The 25892-nt window shown below is 32.0% G+C and overlaps 3 protein-coding genes across 3 annotated transcripts in view; all 3 read right to left on the bottom strand.

Annotated features, from left to right (window-relative positions):
- The window catches only part of LOC125843172 (uncharacterized), a 6044-nt gene extending 2930 nt beyond the window's left edge, over window positions 1-3114 (bottom strand). The window contains exons 1-2 of the mRNA XM_049522391.1: window positions 2750-3114; window positions 769-2070 (exon numbers count right to left, since the gene is read on the bottom strand). Coding sequence (XP_049378348.1) covers window positions 769-2070; window positions 2750-3044 — 1597 coding nt within the window. The 5' untranslated portion in view covers window positions 3045-3114. The remainder of the gene's footprint in view (window positions 1-768; window positions 2071-2749) is intronic.
- An 11856-nt stretch (window positions 3115-14970) lies between these two features.
- On the bottom strand, window positions 14971-16914 carry LOC125841510 (trimethyltridecatetraene synthase-like). Its single transcript, XM_049520663.1, has 2 exons — window positions 15720-16914; window positions 14971-15650 (listed from the first exon to the last, which is right to left on the bottom strand). Exons 1-2 carry the CDS (start codon window positions 16587-16589, stop codon window positions 15018-15020), a joined length of 1503 nt encoding a protein of 500 aa, XP_049376620.1. The 5' UTR covers window positions 16590-16914; the 3' UTR covers window positions 14971-15017.
- On the bottom strand, window positions 16439-20945 carry LOC125841523 (uncharacterized). Its single transcript, XM_049520678.1, is given in 6 exon segments — window positions 16439-16573; window positions 17829-17975; window position 18413; window positions 18748-19795; window positions 19798-19953; window positions 20625-20945. Coding segments are annotated over 5 exon segments (1644 nt in total). The 5' UTR covers window positions 20920-20945; the 3' UTR covers window positions 16439-16573; window positions 17829-17831.
- Between the last annotated feature and the right edge of the window lie 4947 nt (window positions 20946-25892).

Below are 25892 nucleotides of genomic sequence, written 5' to 3'. Positions count from 1 at the left end.
CTAGCCCTACTAACCTTCAACCTTAATACGCGACCTCCACTCCTTCCTATCTAGAGTCATGTCTTCGGTAATGTGAAGCTGAGCCAAGTCCTGTCTAATCACCTCTCCCCAATACTTCTTAGGCCTACCTCTACCCCTCCGCGTACCCTCTACGACCAGCCCCTCACACCTCCTCACTGGGGCGTCTTCGCACCGTCTCTTCACATGTCCAAACCATCTCAGTCTCGCTTCCCTCAGCTTGTCCACCACAGATGCCACTCCCACCTTCTCCCGGATAACTTCATTCCTAATCTTATCACTCCTAGTGTGCCCACACATCCATCTCAACATCCTCATCTCCGCAACCTGCATTTTCTGAACATGTGAGTTCTTGACTGGCCAACACTCCGCTCCGTACAACAAGGCCGGTCTAACTACCACTCTGTAGAACTTACCTTTAAGTCTAGGTGGAATTTTCTTATCACACAAGACTCCAGAGGCATTCCTCCATTTCATCCAAGCAACCCCAATGCGGTATGTGACATCATCGTCGATGTCGCCACTTCCTTGGACACTTCCAAAGAACAGAGAAAAGTAATTAGTATTACCAACAATTGCCAATATGAAAATCCACAGTATTTGTTGAAATTGAAACCACAAGACTCGTGTTATCTGGAGCAGTTCTCATTTGGCTAGTGAAAGTTAAAGTAGTCATATAAAGTTAATTGAGACCAGACATGCCAAACTTCGACCATGCACATAACTGGCAGTACATGTCATGCAGTCAGCCGCTCATTATTGCAACAAACACCCAAGTGATATGCACCAGAAGCCTCTCTACAATAGTAACCAACAAAAGGAAAGATTTGAAAATGGAACAGACCTTTGAAACCATCTTGACTATCACTTCTGGATCTGTGTGAAGAAACTTGTGGGCAAAACCAATAAAATGCATGACCAAAGAGCTGTAGTATAAGTAGTTAGCTAATACAAAATCTTGCCAAGAAGAGGTATAACCATGTGGCATTGATGGGGTAACCTCCTTTAATGTCCCTCTATTAGACTTCCCCAGATCTGAATCAAGTTTTGCAAATTCTTCCATAGAAATAGACCAGGGCTCCAGGTAACTAACCCACAAGGTGAACACCTGAGATGCATTCTTAATAGAACTTTCCATTGGACAATACAGGAATGTCCTCAATATAAATCTGTACAATGGCCTCTGAATCCACGAGTTCCAAGAATTACCAGAATCCACAAAGGGAACAGCATTTCTTGACTGAGAAGCATTGAATGTCCCCCCAACCTTCCACTTAGGACTTTCAGTGTAGTCAACCTGGTCAGTTCTATCACTTGATGCGATCGGACTTAGATTCAGATATTTGACAAACACATTTACTACTTCACCTAATCCTGAAGTAGGAGGAATCTCACCCAGTACTGACCGGAAAGGGAATGTCATACCAAACGATTTGCACAAATTCACAGGCAATGGTGAGAAATCATTATCAACTAACCAAAAATGTATGAGAGTGTTCACCAAGAACTCTGCTTTTTCAACAATTGGAGTCCCATAGGAAAAAGAGTAGTGAAGCAGTGAGCTCCTATATGGTTGATGTGCCTTCATATCAGCTACAGGCACATATGCACGGAGATATGCATACAAGAGACGCATATACAAATCGCCGTCATTGTTCTGCTCCATCCCACGTTTGGTGCTTGACAAACCTGGAATCGAATAAGCCCAATTCTCCAATCTAAACCTTCTGCTTCTCCTAACACTTACAGTTTGAGGGCCCTCACTGTTACCTCGACAAACAGGGTAATAGACAAACCAGAACATGTAATATTCAAACACATTCAACTGAACCTGAAATGAAGAACCCTTAACTGAGTCCTCCTTCAACCTATTTTTGAACAACGGGCATAAGTCAGACAAAACCAAAGAATCTCTCTCATTTTGAAGCATATAACGAACCCATTCGGGTAACCTTTCTACAGGAAATACATATTTAACCAGAGACAACCCATCCGCAGCCACAATAGAAGATAGCAACACACCAGTGGGCGATAATAAGCTGAAAATTCTACCTGTAAACAATAAAATGTTACCAAAAAAACAAAGACAATTCATTGCAGAACATAAAAAAATAGTTTTAAACCAAAAAAAAAAAAAAAACTTTCTGGAAGCAAAGAAGGATTATAAGTTCACATAAAATTCACATAATAAGCTGAACATCTACCTGTAAACCAGAACAGTTGGGATAACATAAAATAAAATGACTAAAACGTTGCAATACGCGAAAAAATTGAAAAATTCCAAAAGATGTAGAGTTTTCTGAATTAGCTTTCTAGATGAATAATTCACGATAATCACCAAATAATGGCAGAAAAGATCAATTTATTAGCTGAAATTCTACCTGCAAACTATAGCAACTTGCAGATAAAACATACAACAAAAATGCCACACAACACCGAAGGATATTATAAGAAAATCCTAGAAAATGTGGCGGCTTATAAATTCGCTTTCAGAAATATGTAGTCTGGAGAGTCATCAAGTAATGGCATTAAAAAACAACTTAATTAGCTAAGAACTCTAACTGCTATTCATGACAATGTGATGATAAATATATAAACAGTTAAAGAGCATCCTAAAACACATAAGATTAGAAGAAATTATACCTTATTTGTAAGGAGTAATCTAAGAAAACGGAAGTAAATACAAAGCAATCAGCTCAGAAATTGAAACGCGCAGAGTTTCAGAAGCAACCTGCGAGCTGAGAATCATTGGATAAAGCGGCGATATCTATCCATCCAGAAGGAGACATAGACTTGACAGCAACTGAAGCAGAAGAAGATTCATCGAAGCCGAAAATTTTACAAATTAGGGTTGGGAAAGTGATGGAGAAGAACCATCGGGTCTGGTCAGCTGTATGCTTGTGTAGAAACAACTCAACGGCGTCGCACGCAGCGAGGATCTGCAGCGGCGACGAGGCGGCGAGTACGGCGGCGGCGATATCGGAGGATTTCGACTGAGTGTCCGTTGCGTATCCACGAGAAATCATTTTCGCATGACAATGTAAGAAGCGTTGAGTGAAGAGAGACTTGAGGGTTTAGGGGTTTTTAAACGATGGGGGTGGGGGTGCAAATGGCGCCTTTTATAGGGCTCTACAAGAGAAGAGGAGAAGAAGCGGATTTGTGGGTAATTATTCTGGAAACCCGTGGGTCGGCTTTAATTAGTAGGGGCGTTTGATAATAAATTTAAAATTTAATTTTAAAAAAATTCTATTTTTGAGTTATTTATATAAGTAAAATTATTTGTATATAATATTAAATAAATACTATGAAAGTCAAGAGTCAAGTAGGGGTGTGGGTGGTAAGAATAGGGACTTCAAGTATGGGTGAAGATTGTTGATGCAAGCGTTATGTTATGTTTATTATTGATAATATCTTAAATAATGTTCGTGTGTAAATATATTTAAATTTGAAGATAATTTTAAAAATAAAAAAAATGAGTGAAAATATGTTATAAACTGTTTTCTAAATTTTAAAATGAACTTCAAATTGGATTTGAATTTTTTATGATGGAATATTAATTTTAAAATAAAGTGAAAAAATATTATTTTCTAAAAAGTAAATACTAGCATTGCTTCTATACCCAAATGGTACTCTATGCGTGGCGTTTTGTTTTTGTTTTTTGTTTTTGAGATTTTCAAAATCTGATATTTAATAACGCACTAAAATTTCAACTAATTTAAATTATATACAATCAGACTCATTTGGAGATACGCTCTTTATCGATGGTTTCGATTTTGCTATCTGCTTCATTGTGATTTTCCTTCTTTTAGGGTCCCACTTGCCTTTTGTGTTTCCACCGTAGGTTTGAAAAGACTGATTTTGAATGTTAAATGGACTATTGTGTTTGGAATTATATTATTAAATATTTTCCAATGGGAATAAGAAATTTGAACTTTGAGATGTACGTACATGTTTGGATAATATTTGGTTGAGTTGAAAAAAAATTATGTTTTGAAGTTAATTTATAAAATTAATATTTAAACTTTAAATATTGTTTGAACTTTAAGTTTAACTGAAAAAAGGTTTGTGAAAGTTTAGAATTTTAGAAGCAAAAATTATTATCTAACTTGAAATATCTTTAAATTAATATGCAAATATTTCACGAGTGTTTTAATAAATGTAGTCTGATAATTAAAATACTCTGATAGCCAAACAGAGCCGGACAGGAGACAGGACATTGCATGTTTTTGTAAAGCTTTGTCAAACAAAATTGTTTTTTTTTTTGACAAATATATATATATTACTATATTATACAAGAGTCTAGGAATGACTACCAAGCTCCCAATAAGATCACTACTAATGTCCAATATATTTATAAAATATATAAGTGGGCCCCACCACCTTCCACTTAAATACTACATATTATATATTATTAATTACTATACTATAAATCACTATTAATATCCAATATATTTATAAAATATATAAGTGGGCCCCACCACCTTCCACTTAAATACTACATATTATATATTAATTACTATACTATAAATGACTTAAATACTCCATATTATCTATTGCAATAATTAACAATTATTTGACACTTTAAATTCTATCAATGCCATATAAATTAGGATAAAAAACCTAGCATATAATATTTAAATATATTTAAAAATAATATAAGTAATACTGTACATTACAATAATTAAGAGCTTAATTATTTAAAACTTATTATATCATAGAAGAGTCTAGGAATGACTACCAAGATCCCAATAAGATCACTACTAATGTCCAATATATTTATAAAATATATAAGTGGGTCCTACCACCTTCCACTTAAATACTACATATTATATATTATTAATTACTATACTATAAATCACTACTAATATCCAATATATTTATAAAATATATAAGTGGGCCCCACCACCTTCCACTTAAATACTACATATTATATATTAATTACTATACTATAAATGACTTAAATACTCCATATTATCTATTGCAATAATTAACAATTATTTGACACTTTAAATTCTATCAATGTCATATAAATTAGGATAAAAAACCTAACATATAATATTTAAATATATTTAAAAATAATATAAGTAATACTGTACATTACAATAATTAAGAGCTTAATTATTTAAAACTTATATAAAAAATTTAATTGACTCTCTAAATTCTATTGGTACCACATAAAATGGACATTAATAGTGATCTTATTGGGAGCTTGGTAGTCATTCCTAGACTCTTCTATAATATAGTAATAATATATTGTTTGAAATTGACGAAAAAGAAACAATAAATTACAATAATTAATAAAAAAAAAATAGTCCACTCCAAAAAATCTATCAATTAACAATATATATTGTTTGAAATTGACGAAAAAGAAACTATAAATTACAATAATTAACAAAATAAATCTCTCGACTCCAACAAATCTATCAATTAATGCCACATAAATTGGGACATGGCAAATAACATTTATTATTAAAAAATTAGGTTCAAAATGTACTATAAAATACAATAATTAACAACTTAATATATTAAAGAGACATATAAAAAAGGGTTAATATTTGAAATTCTGCATCTGCCACATAAATTAGAACAAAGAGAGTAATAAATATTATTTTCAAAATTATGTTAAAAAAAATTACTACAAATCACAATAGCTAACAATTTAAAATATTTTTAAAATCATATAAAAATTTCAATAACTTCTCAAATTCCATAATATGACATAAATTCAAAAAAAAATTTGTTATAAATCATAATAAATAGTACAATATTTCAACTACTTTAAAAGTATTATAAATTGTAATAAATAATACAACAATTTAAATTACTTAAAATTTAACGACTTAAAAATATTTTTTTAAATGTATTAAAATTTTGGTTAATTGTCAAAACTTTACATGTGCCACATAAATTGGGACATGGAGAGTCACACATATTTTTTTAAAAAAATTACATTAAACGTATTCTATCAATTAACAACATATATTGTTTAAAATTGACGGAAAAAAAGCTATAAATTACAATAATTAACAAAATAAATCTCTCGACTCCAACAAATCTATCAATTAATGCTACATAAATTGGGACATGGCAAATAACATATATTATTTAAAAATTAGGTTCAAAATGTACTATAAAATACCATAATTAACGACTTAATATATTAAAGAGACATATAAAAAATGGTTAATATTTGAAATTCTGTGTGTGCCACATAAATTAGAACAAACAGAGTAATAAATATTATTTTCAAAATTATGTTAAAAAAAGGTACTACAAATCACAATAGCTAAAAATTTAAAATATTTTTCAAATCATATAAAAATTTCAATAACTTCTCAAATTCCATAATATGACATAAATTAAAATAAAAAATAATATATATTGGGCGTCGTGCTGGCACGGGGTCCTATATCTAATATATACTAGATGGTTCTTGTCCGTGCTAAGCATGGACCCAACATTTTAATTTTTGAGGTAAATTTATTGGAAAAATTACAAAAATCCCACATTTTAATTTACTTATTACCATTATCCCATATAAGTTTTACAAATCTCTCATTTTCGTGCATCAGATTAGTGTATTAGCGCTTATATTATTGTATCTCGTGCATCAGATTAATGTATCAACGCTTATATTATTGTATCTGTTTGAGGAATTTATGTAAGTATAAACTTTTAAGGGATAGATTGTAATTTTGCCTTAAAAGTATGTGATTTCTGTAAGAAATATGGTTGAGATCAAAGTAGTAAAAAATACTTTTGAATAATCATAATTTTAAAAACTCTCATTATTTAGTGACGAATAATCTGGACTCAACTGAATTCAATATCCAAGGAGGAGGAACGTCATTTTTGAATAATTGCTTCAGCAGTAGTGGATCTATCTTGAAAAAAAAAAAAGTTCCCTCCATGTTGTACATAATATGAGATAATAATGAAATTAAGATAAAATAAGCTTCAACAACATTATTTACAATGAACACAAATAGAAGAGAGCTAATTCAGTATTATACAAATTAATAGCTGAAGCTAATAAAAACAACAACAAATGTAATAAAACTCACTGGTGCTCTATTTTAGTAGGGTCAATATCAGCCTGTCGCATCGGCAATCATATTACACACATTTGATTGTGTAGTTATAACAAATTACAGAATACTTCTTGTGCATTCTTCAGAAAAAACCTGAGTCGTCTTCATCTTCAAAATCAATCAACTGCATCAACTTTAGATGAGAATCCAAGCACACAATGTTTTGTTCAGAATCACACATCTGCCAACAATAACGAATCTAAGATTTCCATCAAAGTGAATTTTGTATACAGGGGACTCAAAATCTAAACGTACACATAAAAAGTAAAAAATTACCTTGTGTAATTTTTTGCCGAGGAGGGTCGGGTGAAAACCTCATACATCATACATCAAACAATTCTTACTTCATTCTCCATCTTGGCAAACAGTTGAGAGTCAGAAGAGATCAATTTATCGAGTACATTGAACACCTATATTAAAACAACAATAAATCACAATTAGCAGTCACTCAATATCGTAACTAACTATTTCATCGATTACAAGTGAAAATGTCAAACATGTTTCACTTTCAAGTGTCACTAATGCATTAAAACTCTAAGTTATCTTTTTGTATTGTAGAATATAAAGTATGATACTTGCTATTCAAACCAAGTCATCCATCCAATCAATATCTTATTCATCTCAGGCCATCTAAATTCTAAACGGACAATCCCCTCATTAAGTCAACGAACTTATCCTAAAAAAGGTCTCTGCCTAACAAGGAGGTTGTACAATCTCCATATGAACAAATGTAGATTGGTTAAAACTCTCTTTGATGAGTTTAATTTAATCATAGTGGACCTAAAGAATATAGATATCAAAATAGAGAGTGAGGATCAGGCCTTGATCGTGTTATATTTCTTACCATCATTTTATGATACATTTGTTGATACATTGCTATACAAGAAATGCAGTATTTCACTAGATAAAGTTAGTAATGCACTAAAATCTATAGAGTTTTATGAAGAGCTTTCTGGATAACAGGACTGAGGGTGAGGGTATTATGAGTAGGGGAAGAACTTAGTAGAAAAACACCATATTGAAGTTTAGAGCAAGGAAGCAAAATTGGTATGAGTGCGTGGAGCAGAGTCACTATAGAAGAGATTTACCTAAGCTTAAGGATAAAATAGGGAAGTAGAAAGTTGATAACTCTGCAAATATTGTTGACACTAGAACCAATTCTGATAACAATGACTACATAAGAGAAGTTTGCGTTGTAAGTTTTAGTCATAGGCATAATTTCTTGGTTTTTTATTTTGGTGCAACTTATTATATGTGTCCACACAAGAATTGATTTGCAACTTACAAGCAAACGAATGAGATTGTCTATTTAGGCGATGATACTCCATTAGCAGTAGTAGAGATAGGTAACTGAGAATGTTCAATGATATTATCAGAAACATTGAGTGTTGATATGTTCCTCGAATGAAGAATAGTTCGATTCTCTCTCAACTTTGGATGATTAGAGATATAACTTTCATTGAGATAATGGGACACTGAGTGTGTGTAAAGGGTCCATGGTACTCATTAAGAGTAAGCTACATTCTAGATAGTATTATCTTCAAGCCAGTGTACTTGAAGGGGAAGCAAATGTAGCTTCTCAAAAGGGTGATTTGAATTCGTCAGGGGAAGCAAATGTAGCTTCTCAAAAGAGTGATCTGAATCAGTTTTAGTTGTGCCTGCACATGGTCGTACGAGTGACAAACAACTTTCTTTGTTAAGCAAGCAAAATTTGTTGGGTGGCTACAAAAATCAAGCATTGAATTTTTCTAAGCATTGTATCTTTGTAAGCAAACAAGAGTGAAATTCAACAATGAGGCAAAAAAAAAAAAGACCAAAGACAAGTTAGACTATATACATTCAAACTTATGGGGTCCAAACAAAGTTCCCTCAAAGAGTGGTGCCACGTATTTTATGTTTTTGATTGACGGTTACTCAAGAATAATATGAATGTATTTTCTGGAAGAAAAAAATGAGGCATTGCGAACATTTGCTAAATGGAAGACGATGGTTGAGAGACAGACAAAAGAAAGTTAAGCATCTTCGGACCAACAATGGGTTGGAATTTTACAACTCGGAGCTCAATGATTTCTGTAGTAGAGAGGCATAATGTGATACCATACTTGTGTTAGAACAACACAACAAAATGGTGTTGAAGAACATATGAACAAATTACCTCGTAATAGGGCATGAAGTGTGCTTTCACACTTGTGTTAGCAAGTACTTTTGGGCTGAAACAATCAATACAACTTGTTATTTGGTCAACAGATCTTCATCTACAACAATTGAGTTCAAAACTCCTTCTAAGGTATGGCCCGATTTGCATTATTCAAATTTGAGAATATTTGGTTGTCCTGTTTATCTTCATATGATGGATGACTAAACTTGAGCCGCGAGCAAATAAGTGTATATTTCTAAGGTATGCAACTGGAGTGAAAGGTTATAGATTGTGGTGCATATATCGGAAGACTCCAAGGTTAATGGTCAGTAGGTATGCGACATGTAATGAATCTATCTCATTGAACAGTTTGAGGAAAAATGCAATAGTAGAAACAGGTTATGGTGTATGTGACCATGTAAAGCTAAAAGTTGAATTTCCATTAGCTCAACTCAAAAGTTCAGGAGCGGAGGAAATGGAGGAGGTGCAAAACCTTAATCAAGATGATAATGTTGATGCACCTATACAACAACAACCGAATAACATTGCAACATGCAGCGAGAAGAGAGTGATTAACTGACTGAAAAGGTTTGCACATGTAGTTGATGAAAATCTTTTTGGATATGCAAATATTGTGGAATTTGCTTTGTCAATTGCATAGACCATTGACATGCTTGAGTTTACTAGCTATAAATAGGCTATTTGCCTGTTTCTAATTCAGAAGAAGATAAGTGGGTAGTGGGTTGGTGCTATGGGCGAAGAGATTGAGTCTCTTCACAAGAATCAAACATGGAAGTTTGATTCATTGCCAAAGGGACAAAGGTAGTAGATCGCAAAAGGGTTTGTGATACGAAGAAAGTGTGTACACATGATAATCTGACTGATATGATGACCAAGGTAGTCACTATTAACAAGTTTAGGCATTGCAAACTTGATTGGTGGGTGCAGTACTTAGTAGAGCAATTCCGAGGGATAAGGGCAAGATAGAGAGGTGGTGTTCTTGTTGATAAAAGAGAGTTCAAGTCGAGGGAAAGATTTGTTAATGATGTATTGAATTTTTCCGTTGTATATTTAGAAAATTCATAATTTCTATTGGTTCAGGAAATACATTGTCCTAATGGATTTGGAAAAGAAAAACATATTGCTCTTGTAGGTTGAGTAAACCTTTCTCTTGTAGATTTGGGATGCATATATAAGGGTTGTAGTTGGGGATTCATATGACTATACATCTTTTTTCTTTCATAGTGGAAACGTTCTACTTTTGTCTCGTGGATTAGGCTTAGCCGAACCTTGTTAAATTCTTATGTTATTTTTCTTCTTTATTTTCCTTGTGTGTGATTGTGTTAGTTAAGCTATGATATTTCCGTAACAGAAACTCTTCACAACATTACTTTTCTGTGGAATGATTTTTTTTCGGTCTGCAAAAAGGCATTTACTAGAGGGTATTGACAAATGCTGAAACTAATTATTGAATTTTATGAGTCAGAAGCAAGTACTTTTCTATGTTAAATTTTGTTAGGTTGAGAAAAAAATTATTTTTTTTTGGAGTGACATGTTTCTTCATCTGTCTCTCACTGCAAAATAAAGGACTTTCCAGACTTCAGAGCGCATTGATAAATGTTTAAATTTATTATCAAATTTTATGAGTTTGAAACATGTAATTTAGTACTCTGTGGAATGATGTGCTTCTCTAACTGTGTGTTTGCAAAATGAAGGCATTTCCCCAAGGGTATTGATGTTTACTTTTAGAACGTTGGAGGAAATATGCTGGATGAGGTGCTTTTGCACATGAACCTTTATGGTAGGATTGCAGTTTCTGGGATGATCTCTCAATACAATTTAAAGAAACCAGATGGTATCCACAATTTGTTTTGTCTTATCTCAAAGAGATTATGAATGGAAGGTTTTTCAGAGTTTGACTTCCGACATAAGGTTCCAGAGTACCTCGAGTTTGCTATTCAGCTAATAAGAAAGAAAAAACTGCTTTTTGTAGAAAACATTGTTGAGGGTTTAGAAAATGTTGCATCAGCTTTTGTTGGTATTTATCATGGACGAAATTTTGGAAAGCAGATTATTCAAGTTTCAACTGACTGAGAATTTGAAGAATTTGGGTGAAAACAAAAAAATAATGTGTTTCAAAGCAATATGCTAAGGATATTGATTTAGTCCTCCTTTTGAGTAAACTGTTATATTATTTATTTTTGAGAAAATTACAAGAATATACCATTTAAGACTTTAATTAACAATATATGCATATACTCCTTTTTATTTACAAAACTAAGTTTTTAATTACAAACATAACAAAATATTTAATTTTTTAAATTTTTTAAAAATATATTTGGCATCCATATCTATTTCCTTTTTTTTTTTTTTTTNNNNTTTGGGGGGGGAGGGGGGGGTTATGTGCTAATTTTATGGGATTGATAATTATTGTTTACTTTTTTTGACTTTTCATCCACAATTCTACTCTTTTACTTTACTTTGTTTTTCTATAGTATTGATTTTCTCTCTTAATTTTTTATTCAATCAAATCATATTATTAATTGAAGCCTTCCCTCACATTTTTACCATTATTTTCATCTAGGTAAAAAACATGTAGGTGTCATCAAGTATGCATAGTGTTTTCACAATTATAATTGCATCGTAGTTTCACCAAATATGCAACCATGTAATATATAAACATACATACATACCAATTATATAACCATCATTTTACCAATAATTATTACTCCTATTTTATACATTTTAAATATATCAATTATATAACCATTATTTTACCAATAATTATTTTACTACTATATATAAATATACTATTTTAGACCAATAATTATTGCTATTTTATACCTTTTAAATATACTACTATATATCAATAGGTATTGCATAAATATTTTGAAAATTTTTATTACTGTAATAGGCTGAACAATAGTTTTCACCATGTTTGTTATTAAATCCGATAGCAACAATTGCATGATTATAAGAAATTTCATCATGTTGAAATTTTCCACAACTACATATGTCAATAGCACAATCTGTAAATATATGAAGATATTATTAATATAATTACTACAAAATTCATATACAAAGTTCAATTTAATCATTACAAAGTCTTATTCACCAATATATACTCAAATATACATAAAACATTTTGGTATATCTAAAGTTGATTTTTTGGTGTATTTTTAAAAATTATGAATCTTCATTGGTGGGAACGGATCAGTCACAATATATTTGAGTTCCAACTCAAAAACGATCGTGTCCACACCTAATTGAGAAGCAGTAGTATTAATTAAGTCTTGGTAATTGGTGTCCACATCATACCACTCCTTCAATCTTGAAATTCAGATACTTTCCTGCGACATTACAAATATTTGTTAGTCAAAATAAGAAAAAAAAATTGGTGGCAAATAACAAAAATACTCATTAACAACATATGTCTAATACACCAACATATCTACCAAAAAAAAGCTCAATATCTATAATACAATTACTACACCATCACACACACACACAAATATATAGATGCACACACGCGTGCACAGACACACGGATTGGTTTATAGAGTATGATGTATTTATGGTAAAATGTTAACCATGTCGCTATATAAAATGGTTGTAACTATTATCACTACAGTTGTAATTGAGTCTACGTATTTGGTGTTCACATCATATATCACTCCTTCAATCTTGTAATCCACGTACTTACATGTTTGATAAAAAAATAATTAGTGAAATTATTAAATAAGTATTACATATATAAAATAATACAAATTAAAATATATAAGAAATAAAGTAATATATACATAATAAGAATGGTATTTCCACTGTAATCAAATTACACAGATTGGTATATAGAATGCTTTTATCTATATAAAAAATGCAATCATGTTGGTATCCAAAATTGTTTATGAACGAAATTAGTTTTCTGTTTTTTTTTTATTATTGTTTGGGTATGAAGTATACCAACACAAAATAATATGTATTTTAACCAATTTAAAAATTATTCAAATTGTTGTCTATAAACAACCCAAAACACTCTATCAATTATACCAATATATGTATCCAAAAAATATCACGAAAGTTAGTGTTTATATACGACCAAAAATTCACGAATTATGATGTTTATTTAAAACATAATATACACTATCAATTACACTAAATCATCTACACCAACTATACTATCAATTACACATAATAATCTACAAAAAATTATAAACGGAATTTTCACCAAATTATTTATCAAAAAGATGTCAGCAATTTTTTGTCTATAAACAACCCAAAAGACACTATCCACCACACCAATAGATGTACCCAAAGATTATCATTACAGATGTGGTTTATATACGAACTAAAATATAACAATTACACAAAAAAAATTCAACAAATTTTGATTCTTATTACAAACATAATATACAATACCAACTATACTTGATGAATTGCACCAACTAAACTATCAATTAGACCTAATAATGTACTAAAAAATATTCAGGGATTTTGACGTTTATACACGAATCAATATAGACCATATTTTTTCACAAACTCATTTACCAAATTAGAATCACGAACTTTGATTTTTATAGGCAACCAAAAAACCCTACATATTAAACCACATCAAATACCAATAAAATAATCTCAGATTTGGTATTTAATAACAACTTAATATACAGTATCAATTATTCAACTCAATCCGTAAAAGTGATTTTTTAAAGGAAGACTTTAAATGCACCATCATATTCAATCCTAATGTAACAAGATTTTGAAGTAAAATTCAATAACTAAACACTTGATTTCGTCGTTAACAAGAAAAACATATACCGACCTAATATATAAAATACCTAATATATTACAACATGACGATAAAAAAAAATACATGTTTTCTTCCATCGCCCGTTATGTTGAATTAGAATTGAAAAATTATTTGTATCCATAATTGAACAAGCAGAATGGGGAGAAATAGAGTTTTAATTTGGTTAAAAAACCTTTTTTTTTAATGAGAGAGAATATATAGCAAATCTGAGTAAATAGTGGAATGTAAAAAAATTGGAGAAAATCAAGGAATGAGGAGACAATCATGGCTGATTATTTAAACACTATTTATATATATATATATATATATATATACTAATTCCTATTTTTGAAAAAAAAAAACTGTTGCTATACAGGTGAAAAAATAAACTATTGCTATATAGTGGTTATTAAGATACTTAAATTGTATATTTAAGTTTTTTGCCCTTTATTTTTTGTGGTGAAAACGTTGCAGAGTTTTAAAATAGACAATAATGTGTATTTTAGAAGCACAAAAGTAACTATGAAAATAAGTGCTTAAAGGCTAAGATTGACTAGGATTTAGGTTTGTCTCCCATGTAATAATTGATTGAAAGATCATATGACACAAAGCCTTTTAGTCATAAAATTGTATGTTGTATGCTTGTAAAATAGTAGATAACTCAGCTTGGAATCTGAAGGTTAAAGTGACCACTTTGAAACTGAAATGACTTCTCTAATATAAGAGTATTCCTCTAGTTGTATTTGCACAGTTGACAGCCCACCTTTGTTGAAAAGAAGCAGTATATTTTTGTTTCTGTCTTTATAGTGAGAAAGTGCAGTGGTGGCTGTGGATTATTGAAAGTGCTTGTCCAATAAAACTATTAAAGCATAATCGATATAACAACTATTTTTATTCATATATGTCTTACTTTGTTCTTGTATAAACTTATCCAAAAATAGACAAAAACCTAAAAGTTGTTCGTGTTTAATAGTAATCCAAAAGTTCCTTCACTTAGGGGAATAGAGATGTGAAGAGAGTCTAGGTTCCAAGATCACAGGAACAGGAAACTTTGGATGTGTTGTGAGCCCATAATGTTCTTCCACACTTACGCTTTCTGTATTCATACCTTGAGGTAATTTCCAGATGAATCCATGCAACATGTTGGCTAAAGTTGCTCGGATAACCTTAAGTCCCAAACTATAGCCAGGGCACCTCCTTCTCCCCGAGCCAAATGGCAAGAAGGAAAAGTTATGTCCATCCATGTCAATGTCCTTTTCTAGGAACCTCTCTGGGAGAAACTCTTCTGCTCTATCCCAGTACTTGGGGTCCCTTCCAATGGTCCAAACATTCACCAGAACGGTCGTTCCTTTCTCTATGTCATAACCAGCCACATTACAGTCTTCAATAGCACAATGTGGTGCTAGCATAGTTCCAAGAGGATGTAACCTTAGTGTTTCCTTGATAATTGCTTCAATGTACAATAGCTGTGAACAATCTCTCTCTTCTACCCATCTCTCCTTTCCGACAACCTGGTCAAGCTCTTGGATTGCCTTGTCAATAACCCTTGGCTGTCTAAGAAGTTCTTGAAATGCCCATTGCACTGCTGCTGTCAAGCTATCTGTTCCTCCAGTTAGTAGATCCTGCCATAGTTTAGTAAGGTTAGAAGTTTGTCTAAAACAAGAGAAAATCTAGAATTGAAAGAAATTAACCTGCATTAATCCTTTGACACAATCATCTGTGAGTTTGACTTCCAAAGTAGGGTCTTGAGCCATCTGCAACAAGACATCCACCATGTCCTTCTTCTCTGCATTCTTCTTAGCCCTGTGGTCATCTAGCACAATGTTGTGGAACTTATCAAAACTTCTTTTCAAAGCCTTCATTTGCTTCACATACCCCTGCAGGTCCAACAAACTGAGCCATGGAATCCAGTCTCCAATGTTAAAAGCACCATTAAGTAAAAACCATTGGTCTACTAGGTGCTGCAAATCTTCCACCCTAACTGTTGATTCACCAAAGTACTTGTTGCTCAAAACCATCCTTGTCATGCTACAGAGGCTAAATCGTGACAAATGGTCTTTCAGAAAAAATGGCTTCCCAGCAAGAGAATTTAGCTGGGAAATAAAGGTCTGCCTTTCTTCAACACGAATGTACTCGAACGAGTCTAGCCTTTTTGGCGTAAATATCTCGTTCAGGTAAATTCGTCGTGCTTGGCGCCAATAGGGACCATACGGTGCCCATGTCATGTCACAATAGTTAAAGCTTGTATACTTTCCACCAGCTAACAGAGGACGGGAGGCGAAATTTGCATCATGTATTTTTAGAAACTGTTTTGCCATTTCAGCAGATGATGCCACAAGAACTGGCCTGGAGCCAAATTTCAGCAGCATCAGCTCTCCATATTTTTTGGAAAGCAAGTCAAAAGATTGATGTGGGATAGGACCAAGTAGGTTCAAATTGCCAATGATGGGCCATGGTTTTGGACCCGGTGGTAGCTTCCGGTTAACTGGGCGTCGAGAAGTGGTAATTTTACAGAGAAAAGCTAATACAACTAGTCCTGCCAAGGCTAGAAAAACCTCCATATTTAATTTTGTGATGAATGATGACAAGTTTATTTAGCATGGAAAATATATTTATAGAAGAAGTAGGTGGGATTTGGAGTTACACTGAAATTGAGACTTTTGACTATGTGTAGCCAATTTCTACAGAGTGAAAATGACACTGGCTTGTAAACTTATATTAAATCATACAACTATGCAGCACTCAGAGCAGAAGATTTGAAAAGTCAGCACTAACATTTTGTATTATAATTAGTTTGTAGTTTCCTGGAAACTCTACAGCAATGGAAATTAGTGAATTAGACCGTAGAATATTGCAAGGAATTAAATGTATACGACTTTTTAGAGTAATTTGCTATTTGTACCCTAATATAAACGCACTTTTGTGATTGACACATCAGCCTATCATTTTTAATGGTTTGCACCCTATCTTCTTAGATTTTTGCAAAGTTATAAAACATCTCATTTTTCAATTATAACAGGATAAAATAGGAAATTACATATAAACAAAACATAAAGTGATTTAAATTTAAAATAAAAGCAATATTAAATACAAGTTATTTGCCGCTTTTTTATTTCCATGAAAATAAAGAATAATTATTTGTTGCTACTACTTCATACCAAGTGACGGTATTCACACCCCTAACATAAGTTCATGACTGTTGGAGCTAGCATGGATATGCATGCAATAAGGCTCTACTAGAAAGGTTACACAAATGTTGCTAATACTTTCTTGAAAATCTGATGAGCCCTACGCATAAGCAAGCTCATTAGACACTTGGACATTTCATAATTTAGTAAGACCATTCCAAAGCTACATGACCTAATTTAGGAAGACGATTATAGGTTTCATAACGGTAAACACAATACACATAAATCACTCCTCTCTTTTATGAAAGCAGAAATCAAATTTCAAGCCCTAACCTCATCTCTCCAAATGGCTCAGAGATGTTGGTTGAAATGTGCAAGTGAAGATTGGGGCACATGAGATAAAATAATATAAAGTTATTCATATCTTTTTTCTATTTTCATTCATTACTTTAAGGGAACTACACATCATCTACATGTATCATACTGTAACCACTATTACTATTGCAGAGGTCAGCATTTCTTCACTTACTTTTGATGCTTGCTGACAAGATATTTCTAACGGTGAAATGAGAGTACATTTCATTTAATCACTAAGAGGAAAGATCAAAATGAAGTGTGCTAACGGCTAACAATGAATTAAGGAAGCACTGGTAAGACGAGCTATTAGAGTACCTGTTATTGCTCACAAATAGCAGGAGCATATCTAGGCAAAGCATTAAGCATTGATTTAGATGATCCAGCTGGTTTCGAATGGAATACAATATCCACATTTTTTATGAGGTCCATCAGTTCTGCAGATGAGGTTAATATTGTTATCACCTGCACAATAAAGCATAGTTTAGAAAGGGACAAGGAGAACAATAGTAAAATAAAAGCATGTGGAATGCCTAACTAATCTAAAAATCAATAAGGATAAAGACATGCAATGCAGATTTTAAAGAACGCTGGAGAGTAACAGCATATGCTCTAAAGGGCAGGGCAGCATAGTGCACTAAACTAACAACATATGCTCTGAGACACATAATTACAGGAGTTGGTCCAAAATATTTTGATCAACAGCTCCTGGTGAGATGCTCCAGTCTGTTCACAATTTCTTTCTAATATTAGCAAAATTGAGATGACAGCCAAACTCAAGGCTACTGTGCCACTAGATCTTACAATCCCACGGTCAATTGTACCATGATTCATGGTTTTGGCAAGGCAGCTAAGACCATTGTCTTCTGTCCTCTAATACCATGCGAGTTATTACATCAGACTCTTCAAAAGAGCGCAAAAACACTTCCAAAGAACAAAGAAAAGTAATTAGTATTACCAACAGTTGCCAATATGAAAATCCACAGTATTTGTTGAAACTGAAACCACAAGACTCGTGTTATCTGGAGCAGTTCTCATTTAGCTAGTGAAAGTTAAAGTAGCCATATATAAAGGTAATTGATGACCAGACATGCCAAACAAAGACCATGCACATAGCTGGCAGTACATGTCATGCATTCAGCCACTCATTATTGCAACAAGCACCCAAGTAATATGCACCAGAAGCTTCTCTACAATAGTAACCAACAAAAGGAAAGAATTGAAAATGGAACAAAACTTTGAAACCATCTTGACTATCACTTCCGGATCTGTGTGAAGGAACTTGTGGGCAAAACCAATAAAATGCATGACCAAAGAGCTGTAGTATAAGTAGTTAGCTAATACAAAAACTTGCCAAGAAGAGGTACAACCATGTGGCATTGACGGGGTAACCTCCTTTAATGTACCTCTATTAGACTTCCCCAGATCCGCATTAAGTTCTGCAAATTCTTCCATAGAAATAGACCAGGGCTCCAGGTAACTAACCCACAAGGTGAACACCTGAGATGCATTCTTAATAGAACTTTCCATTGGACAATACAGGAATGTCCTCAATATAAATCTGTATAATTGCCTCTGAATCCACGAGTTCCAAGAATTACCAGAATCCACGACGGGAACAGCATTTCTTGACTGAGAAGCATTGAATGTCCCCCCAACTTTCCACTTAGGACTTTCAGTGTAGTCAACCTGGTCAGTTCTATCACTTGATGCAATCGAATTTAGATTCAGATATTTGACAAACACATTTACTACTTCACCTAATCCTGAAGTAGGAGGAATCTCACCCACTACTGACCGAAAAGGGAATGTCACCCCAAATGATTTGCACAAATTCACAGGCAATGGTGAGAAATCATTATCAACTAACCAAAAATGTATGAGAGTGTTAACCAAGAACTCTGCTTTTTCAACAATTGGAGTCCCATAGGAAAAAGAGTAGTGAAGCAGTGAGCTCATATATGGTTGATGTGCCTTCATATCAGCTACAGGCACATATGCATGGAGATATGCATACAAGAGACGCATATACAAATCGCCCTCATTCTTCTGCTCCATCCCACATTTGGTGCTTGACAAACCTGGAATCGAATAAGCCCAATTCTCCAATCTAAACCTTCTGCTTCTCCTAACACTTACAGTTTGAGGGCCCTCACTGTTACCTCGACAAACAGGGTAATAGACAAACCAGAACATGTAATACTCAAACACATTCAACTGAACCTGAAATGAAGAACCCTTAACTGAGTCCTCCTTCAACCTATTTTTGAACAACGGGCACAAACACACAAAACCAAAGAATCTCTCTCATTTTGAAGCATATAACGAACCCATTCGGGTAACCTTTCTACAGGAAATACATATTTAACCAGAGACAGCCCATCTGCAGCTACAATAGAAGATAGCAACACACCAGTGGACGATAATAAGCTGAAAATTCTACCTGTAAACAACAAAATTTGTTACCAAAAAACAAAGATAATTCATTGCAAAACATAAGAAATAGTAAAAAAAAAAAAAGAACTTTCTGGAAGCAAAGAAGGATTATAAGTTCACATAAAATTCACATAATAAGGTGAACATCTACCTGTAAACCAGAACATTGGAATAACATAAAATAAAATGACTAAAACATTGCAATACGCAAGAAAATTGAAAAATTCCAAAAGATGTGGAGGTTTTTGAATTAGCTTTCTAGATGAATAATTCACGATAATCACCAAATAATGGAAGAAAAGATCAATTTATTAGCTGAAATTCTACCTGCAAACTATAGCAACTTGCAGATAAAACATAAAATAAAAATGCCACACAACACCGAAGGATATTACAAGAAAATCCTAGAATACGTGGCGGCTTATAAATTCGCTTTCAAAAATGTGTAGTCTAGATAGTCATCAAGTAATGGCATTAAAAAACAACTTAATTAGCTAAGAACTCTAACTGCTATGCATGACAATGTGATGATAAATATATAAACAGTTAATGAGCATCCTAAAACACATGAGATTATAAGAAATTATACCTTATTTGTAAGGACTAATCTAACAAAACGGAAGTAAATACAAAGCAATCAGCTCAGAAATGAAAACGCGCAGAGTTTCAGAAGCAAACCTGCGAGCTGAGTATCATTGGATAAAGCGGCGATATCTATCCATCTAGAAGGAGACATAGACTTGACAGCAGCTGAAGCAGAAGAAGATTCATCGAAGCCGAAAATTTTACAAATTAGGGTTGGGAAAGTGATGGAGAAGAACCATCGGGTCTGTTCAGCTGTATGCTTGTGTAGAAACGACTCAACGGCGTCGCACGCAGCGAGGATCTGCAGCGGCGACGAGGCGGCGAGTACGGCGGCGGCGATATCGGAGGATTTCGACTGAGTGTCCGTTGCATATCCACGAGAAATCATTTTCGCATGACAATGTAAGAAGCTTTCAATGAAGAGAGATTTGATGGTTTAGGGGTTTTTAAACGATGGGGGTAGGGGTGCAAATGGCGCCTTTTATATGGGACAAGACAAGAGGAGAAGAAGCGGATTTGTGGGTAATTATTCTAGAAACCCACGGGTCGTCTTTAATTAGTAGGGGCGTTTCGAATATAAATTTAAAATTTAATTTTAAAAAAATTCTATTTTTGAGTTATTTATATAAGAAAAATTATTTGTATATAATTTTAGATAAATACTATGAGAGTCGAGAGTCAAGAGTCAAGTAGGGGTGTGGGTGGTGAGTAGGGCTGTTCACGGGTTGGTTTGGATCGGTTATTGGTCAAAACCAAAACCACTTAATCGGTTTTAAAATTATCAAAACCAAACCAAACCAAATATAATATACATTTATCGGTTTGGTGATTATCGGTTTCGGTTTGATTTGGTTCGGTTATTCGGTCATTAACCATACACAAAAATAAAAGAAACAATTCATTTAAAATGTGAAAAAAGTGACAACAATTCATTCAAAACGAAAAATAGTTGGAATGACTTAAATTACTGAACTTTCGATCACTAAATTTACTATCAGTAAAGCTTTAAAATTCACTATATTGGCCTAGAAGGAAGAGACAATAACATTTTTAGTCCCACAAAGAATTGTCATAGACACTCGTATACATGAAATTAATAAGATAAATGTTTCATCTTGGGCATTTTTGCTTTCAATAAGTAAATTATAAAGAAATTTTAATGAAAATATGTATAAGATCTTTAAAATTGTTTATAAAAACAATATATTTAGTATGTATATTAATAAAATATATGTATATAATTCAACGGTTCGGTTCGGTCATTTCTTCGAATTTTTTCGAATAAAACCATAACCAAATCAAATACTATCGGTTTTCAAAAATCTAAAACCAAACCAAACCCAAATAAAATCGGTTTTATTTTATCGATTTGGTTTGGTTTTTCGATTTGGATCGGTTTTTATCCAAACCGTGAACACCCCTAGTGGTGAGAATAGGGACTTCAAGTATGGGTGAAGATTGTTGATGCAAGCGTTATGTTATATTTTTTATTGATAATATCCGAAATAATGTTCATGTGTAAATATATTTAAATTTGAAGATAATTTTAAAAATAAAAAAATGAGTGAAAATATGTTATAAATTGTTTTCTAAATTTTAAAATGAACTTTAAATTGGATTTGAATTTTTTATGATGGAATATTAATTTTAAAATAAAGTGAAAAAATATTATTTTCTAAAAAGTAAATACTAGCATTGCTTCTATACCCAAATGGTACTCTATGCGTGGCGTTTTGTTTTTGTTTTTTGTTTTTGAGATTTTCAAAATCTGATATTTAATAACGCACTAAAATTTCAACTAATTTAAATTATATACAATCAGACTCATTTGGAGATACGCTCTTTATCGATGGTTTCGATTTTGCTATCTGCGTCATTGTGATTTTCCTTCTTTTAGGGTCCCACTGGCCTTTTGTGTTTCCACCGTAGGTTTGAAAAGACTGATTTTGNGGTCTTCTTTAATTAGTAGGGGCGTTTCGATAATAAATTTTTTTCTAAAAATATATTTTTGGGTTATTTATATAAGTAAAATTATTTGTATATAATCTTAGATTACTATGAAAGTCAAGAGTCAAGAGTTAAGTAGGGGTGTGGGCGTGAGAATAGGGACTTCGAGTATGGGTGAAGATTGTTGATACAAGTGTTATGTTAAGTTATGTTTTTTATTAAAAATATTTGAAATAATGTTCATGTGTAAATATATTTAAATTTGAAAATAATTTTAAAAATAAAAAATGAGTGAAAAATATGTTATAAACTGTGTTCTAAATTTTAAAATGAACTTTAAATTGAATTTGAATTATTTATGATGGAATATTATTTTTAAAATGAAGAGAATAAATATCATTTTCTAAAAAGTAAATACTAGCATTGTTTCTATACCCAAATGGTACTTTAATGAGTGGTGTTTCGTTTTTGTTTTTGTTTTTGAGATTTAAAATCTGATATTTAATAACGCACTAAAATTTTAACTAATTTAAATTATATATTATCAGACTCATTTGAAGATGACGCTCCTAACGTGTCGTTTTGATTTTGCTACCTGCTTTATTGTGATTTTCCTTCTTTTAGGGTCCCACTAGCCTTTTGTGTTTCCACCCTAGGTTTGAAAAGACTGATTTTGAATGCTAAATGGACTATTGTGTGTTTGGAATTATATTATTAAATATTTTCCAATGGGAATAAGATATTTGAACTTTGAGATGTACGTACATGTTTGGATAATATTTGGTTGAGTTAAAAAAAAATTATGTTTTGAAGTTAAGTTATAAAATACTATTTGAACTTTAAATTTTGTTTCGACATTAAGTTTAACAGAAAAAAGGTTTGTGAGTTTATAATTTTAGAAGAAAAAATTATTATCTAACTTGAAATATCTTTAAATTAACATGCAAATATTTCACGAGTGTTCTAATTAATGTAGTTTGATAATTAAAATATTCTGATAGCCAAACAGAGCCAGACAGGAAACAGGACATTACATGTTTTTGTAAAGCTTTGTCAACAACATTGTTTTTTTTCACACACACACACACACATAATACTGCTTACCAACTATATTTTTCTTTTGAGTTTTTCTGTCTGGTCCCCATTATTCGGATTAAAATTTGATTAAATTGAAATTTGTGTATTGCAAGGTTTATTTTTGGAAACAATGTTTTCAACATGAAATTTTATGTTTGTTATGGAGCTTTTATTTGTATAATTCGCTTAGATACATTTAATTTTATATAAATTGTTCAGTTTTGTATAAATTCATTTATACATTATAATTTGTATAATAAGATCTGTTTTTGTACAATTATAAGTGTATAGGACGAAAATATATGTATTTGTATTTGTATATACACTTTTCTCTCGCTTTATACAAACACAAACGCATTTTATACATTTGTATACCGCATGAGTAATTGTATACCGAACCAGATGGCAAAAAAATGAGATATTTGCTGCGAATTACAAATAAAATAAATTATAACTATAACATTTAATTTAAATTAATAATTTACTATTTCATACAATTTTCCCTAATTAAAAGTGGAGAAATATTAGTTATCTCATCGTAACTTAGATTGATACACATGCTTTACTATTCTTTTGCATTCCCTATGTAAATTGATACTCCTATTTGGTTGTTACAATATATTTTATTCCAATACTTTAATTATAACTTGATCTAGAGATTAGTTAGATGATACGAATAAAATTTATACACAATTTTATCCTATATTTTATAAAAAATTATTTTTACGGCTCAAAAATCTTTCACCTTATCAGTCACATCAAGACTCCTCTCAAATAACACAGATTGTATCAAGCATTAGTTGCGTGCCTTGGCAACATTCAGTTTGTGTGAGATGTGTATTGGAGAAAACAATTATGAATTTTTTCCAAAGCTTGTTTTTATTTATTAGTAGTCAAAGTTGTAGGTGAACGAAGTATGCTATTTTTTAATTTAAGCATATGATTGGATTACTGATATCCTCCCACGCGGCAATTGTCTTTTTTCTTTATTACATTAAAAAATAAAAACATATCACTTGGATTTAATATGAATTTTTCTTCTGTTTGATTGTCTAAGATTTTCGAAAAATATTATATTTTGTAAAATAATTTTCATGATAATTTTTTTAAAAAAAATTTATCTATAATGATATACCCCTCCTCCCAGCTTCCCACATACCTAGGAGTGTTCAATGGTATGTTTTATCGGTTATTTTTTTAAAATTATACCATCTTAATTTTTGGATATTTTATAGTACATAATCAAAATTAGATTTTTTTAAATCATCTCAATCATATCGGCTTCTCTTTGGTATCGGTATGGTTTGGTTAATGTTCGTTTTTAAAATATCACCTCAAAATATACTACTATGAAGATATTTCTTTCGCAAATATGTTCTTGAAAAAACATTTTAATTCTTCACCAAGAAGACAAGAACTTAAAACCTTGTTGCCGTATTGTTTGATCTTAAACATTTAATAGGAGTGTTTGCATAGATTTTGTTGTATTGTTTGATAGAGTATCTACTACGGTATCTTTTGATTTTAAACCTAATCAGGTAAAGGATAATTGATGAGCAAAAACCCAAAGTCGTTTAGTCACCAGAGGCCTAGCTAGGACCTAGGTTATATTTATTGGAAAAATTACAAAAATTTCTCCTTTTAGTTTACTTATTACCATTATCCCCTATAAGTTTTACAAATTTCCAAAATCCCTCATTTTCGCGCATCAGATTAATGTATCAGCGCTTATATTATTGTATCTCGCACATCAGATTAATGTATCAGCGGTTATAGTATTGTATCTTGCGCATTAGATTAATGTATCAGAGCTATATAAGTGTTGATACATGCGCGAGATACAATAATATAAGCGCTGATGCATTAATCTGATGCGCGAGATACAATAATATAAGCGCTGATGCATTAATCTGATGCGCGGAAATGAGGGATTTCTGTAATTATAAATTTTTCAGGGATAAATTGTAATTTTGCCTTAAAAGTATGTGATTTTTGTAATTGCCCTATATTTATATTTGAAAAATATTATAAAATATATTTATATATTAATTTTAACATATTGTTAATATATAGAATATATTTACATTCATGTAAGATTATTCGGTTCGGTTTGGGATTTTTCATAAATTAAAAAGACCTTCTCAATTATTCGGGACAATTATACACTTAATTAAAAGTCCACGGTTTTATTGAAAAAATAACATAAATCGGTTTGATTTGATTAGGTTCTATCGGTTTTTCATATTCTTTTGACACCCTGCGTAGACCTATCACATCTCCACCATTACCATTTATCGTATAACTTATCTAAATTATAAATATATGGTTTAAAAATAT

The sequence above is a fragment of the Solanum stenotomum genome, chromosome 10 (genome assembly GCF_019186545.1).
Source record: "Solanum stenotomum isolate F172 chromosome 10, ASM1918654v1, whole genome shotgun sequence".
Lineage (NCBI taxonomy): Eukaryota > Viridiplantae > Streptophyta > Magnoliopsida > Solanales > Solanaceae > Solanum > Solanum stenotomum.
The sequence above is the reverse complement of the archived record's forward strand: the minus strand, read 5'-3'. Positions and strand labels throughout refer to the sequence as shown.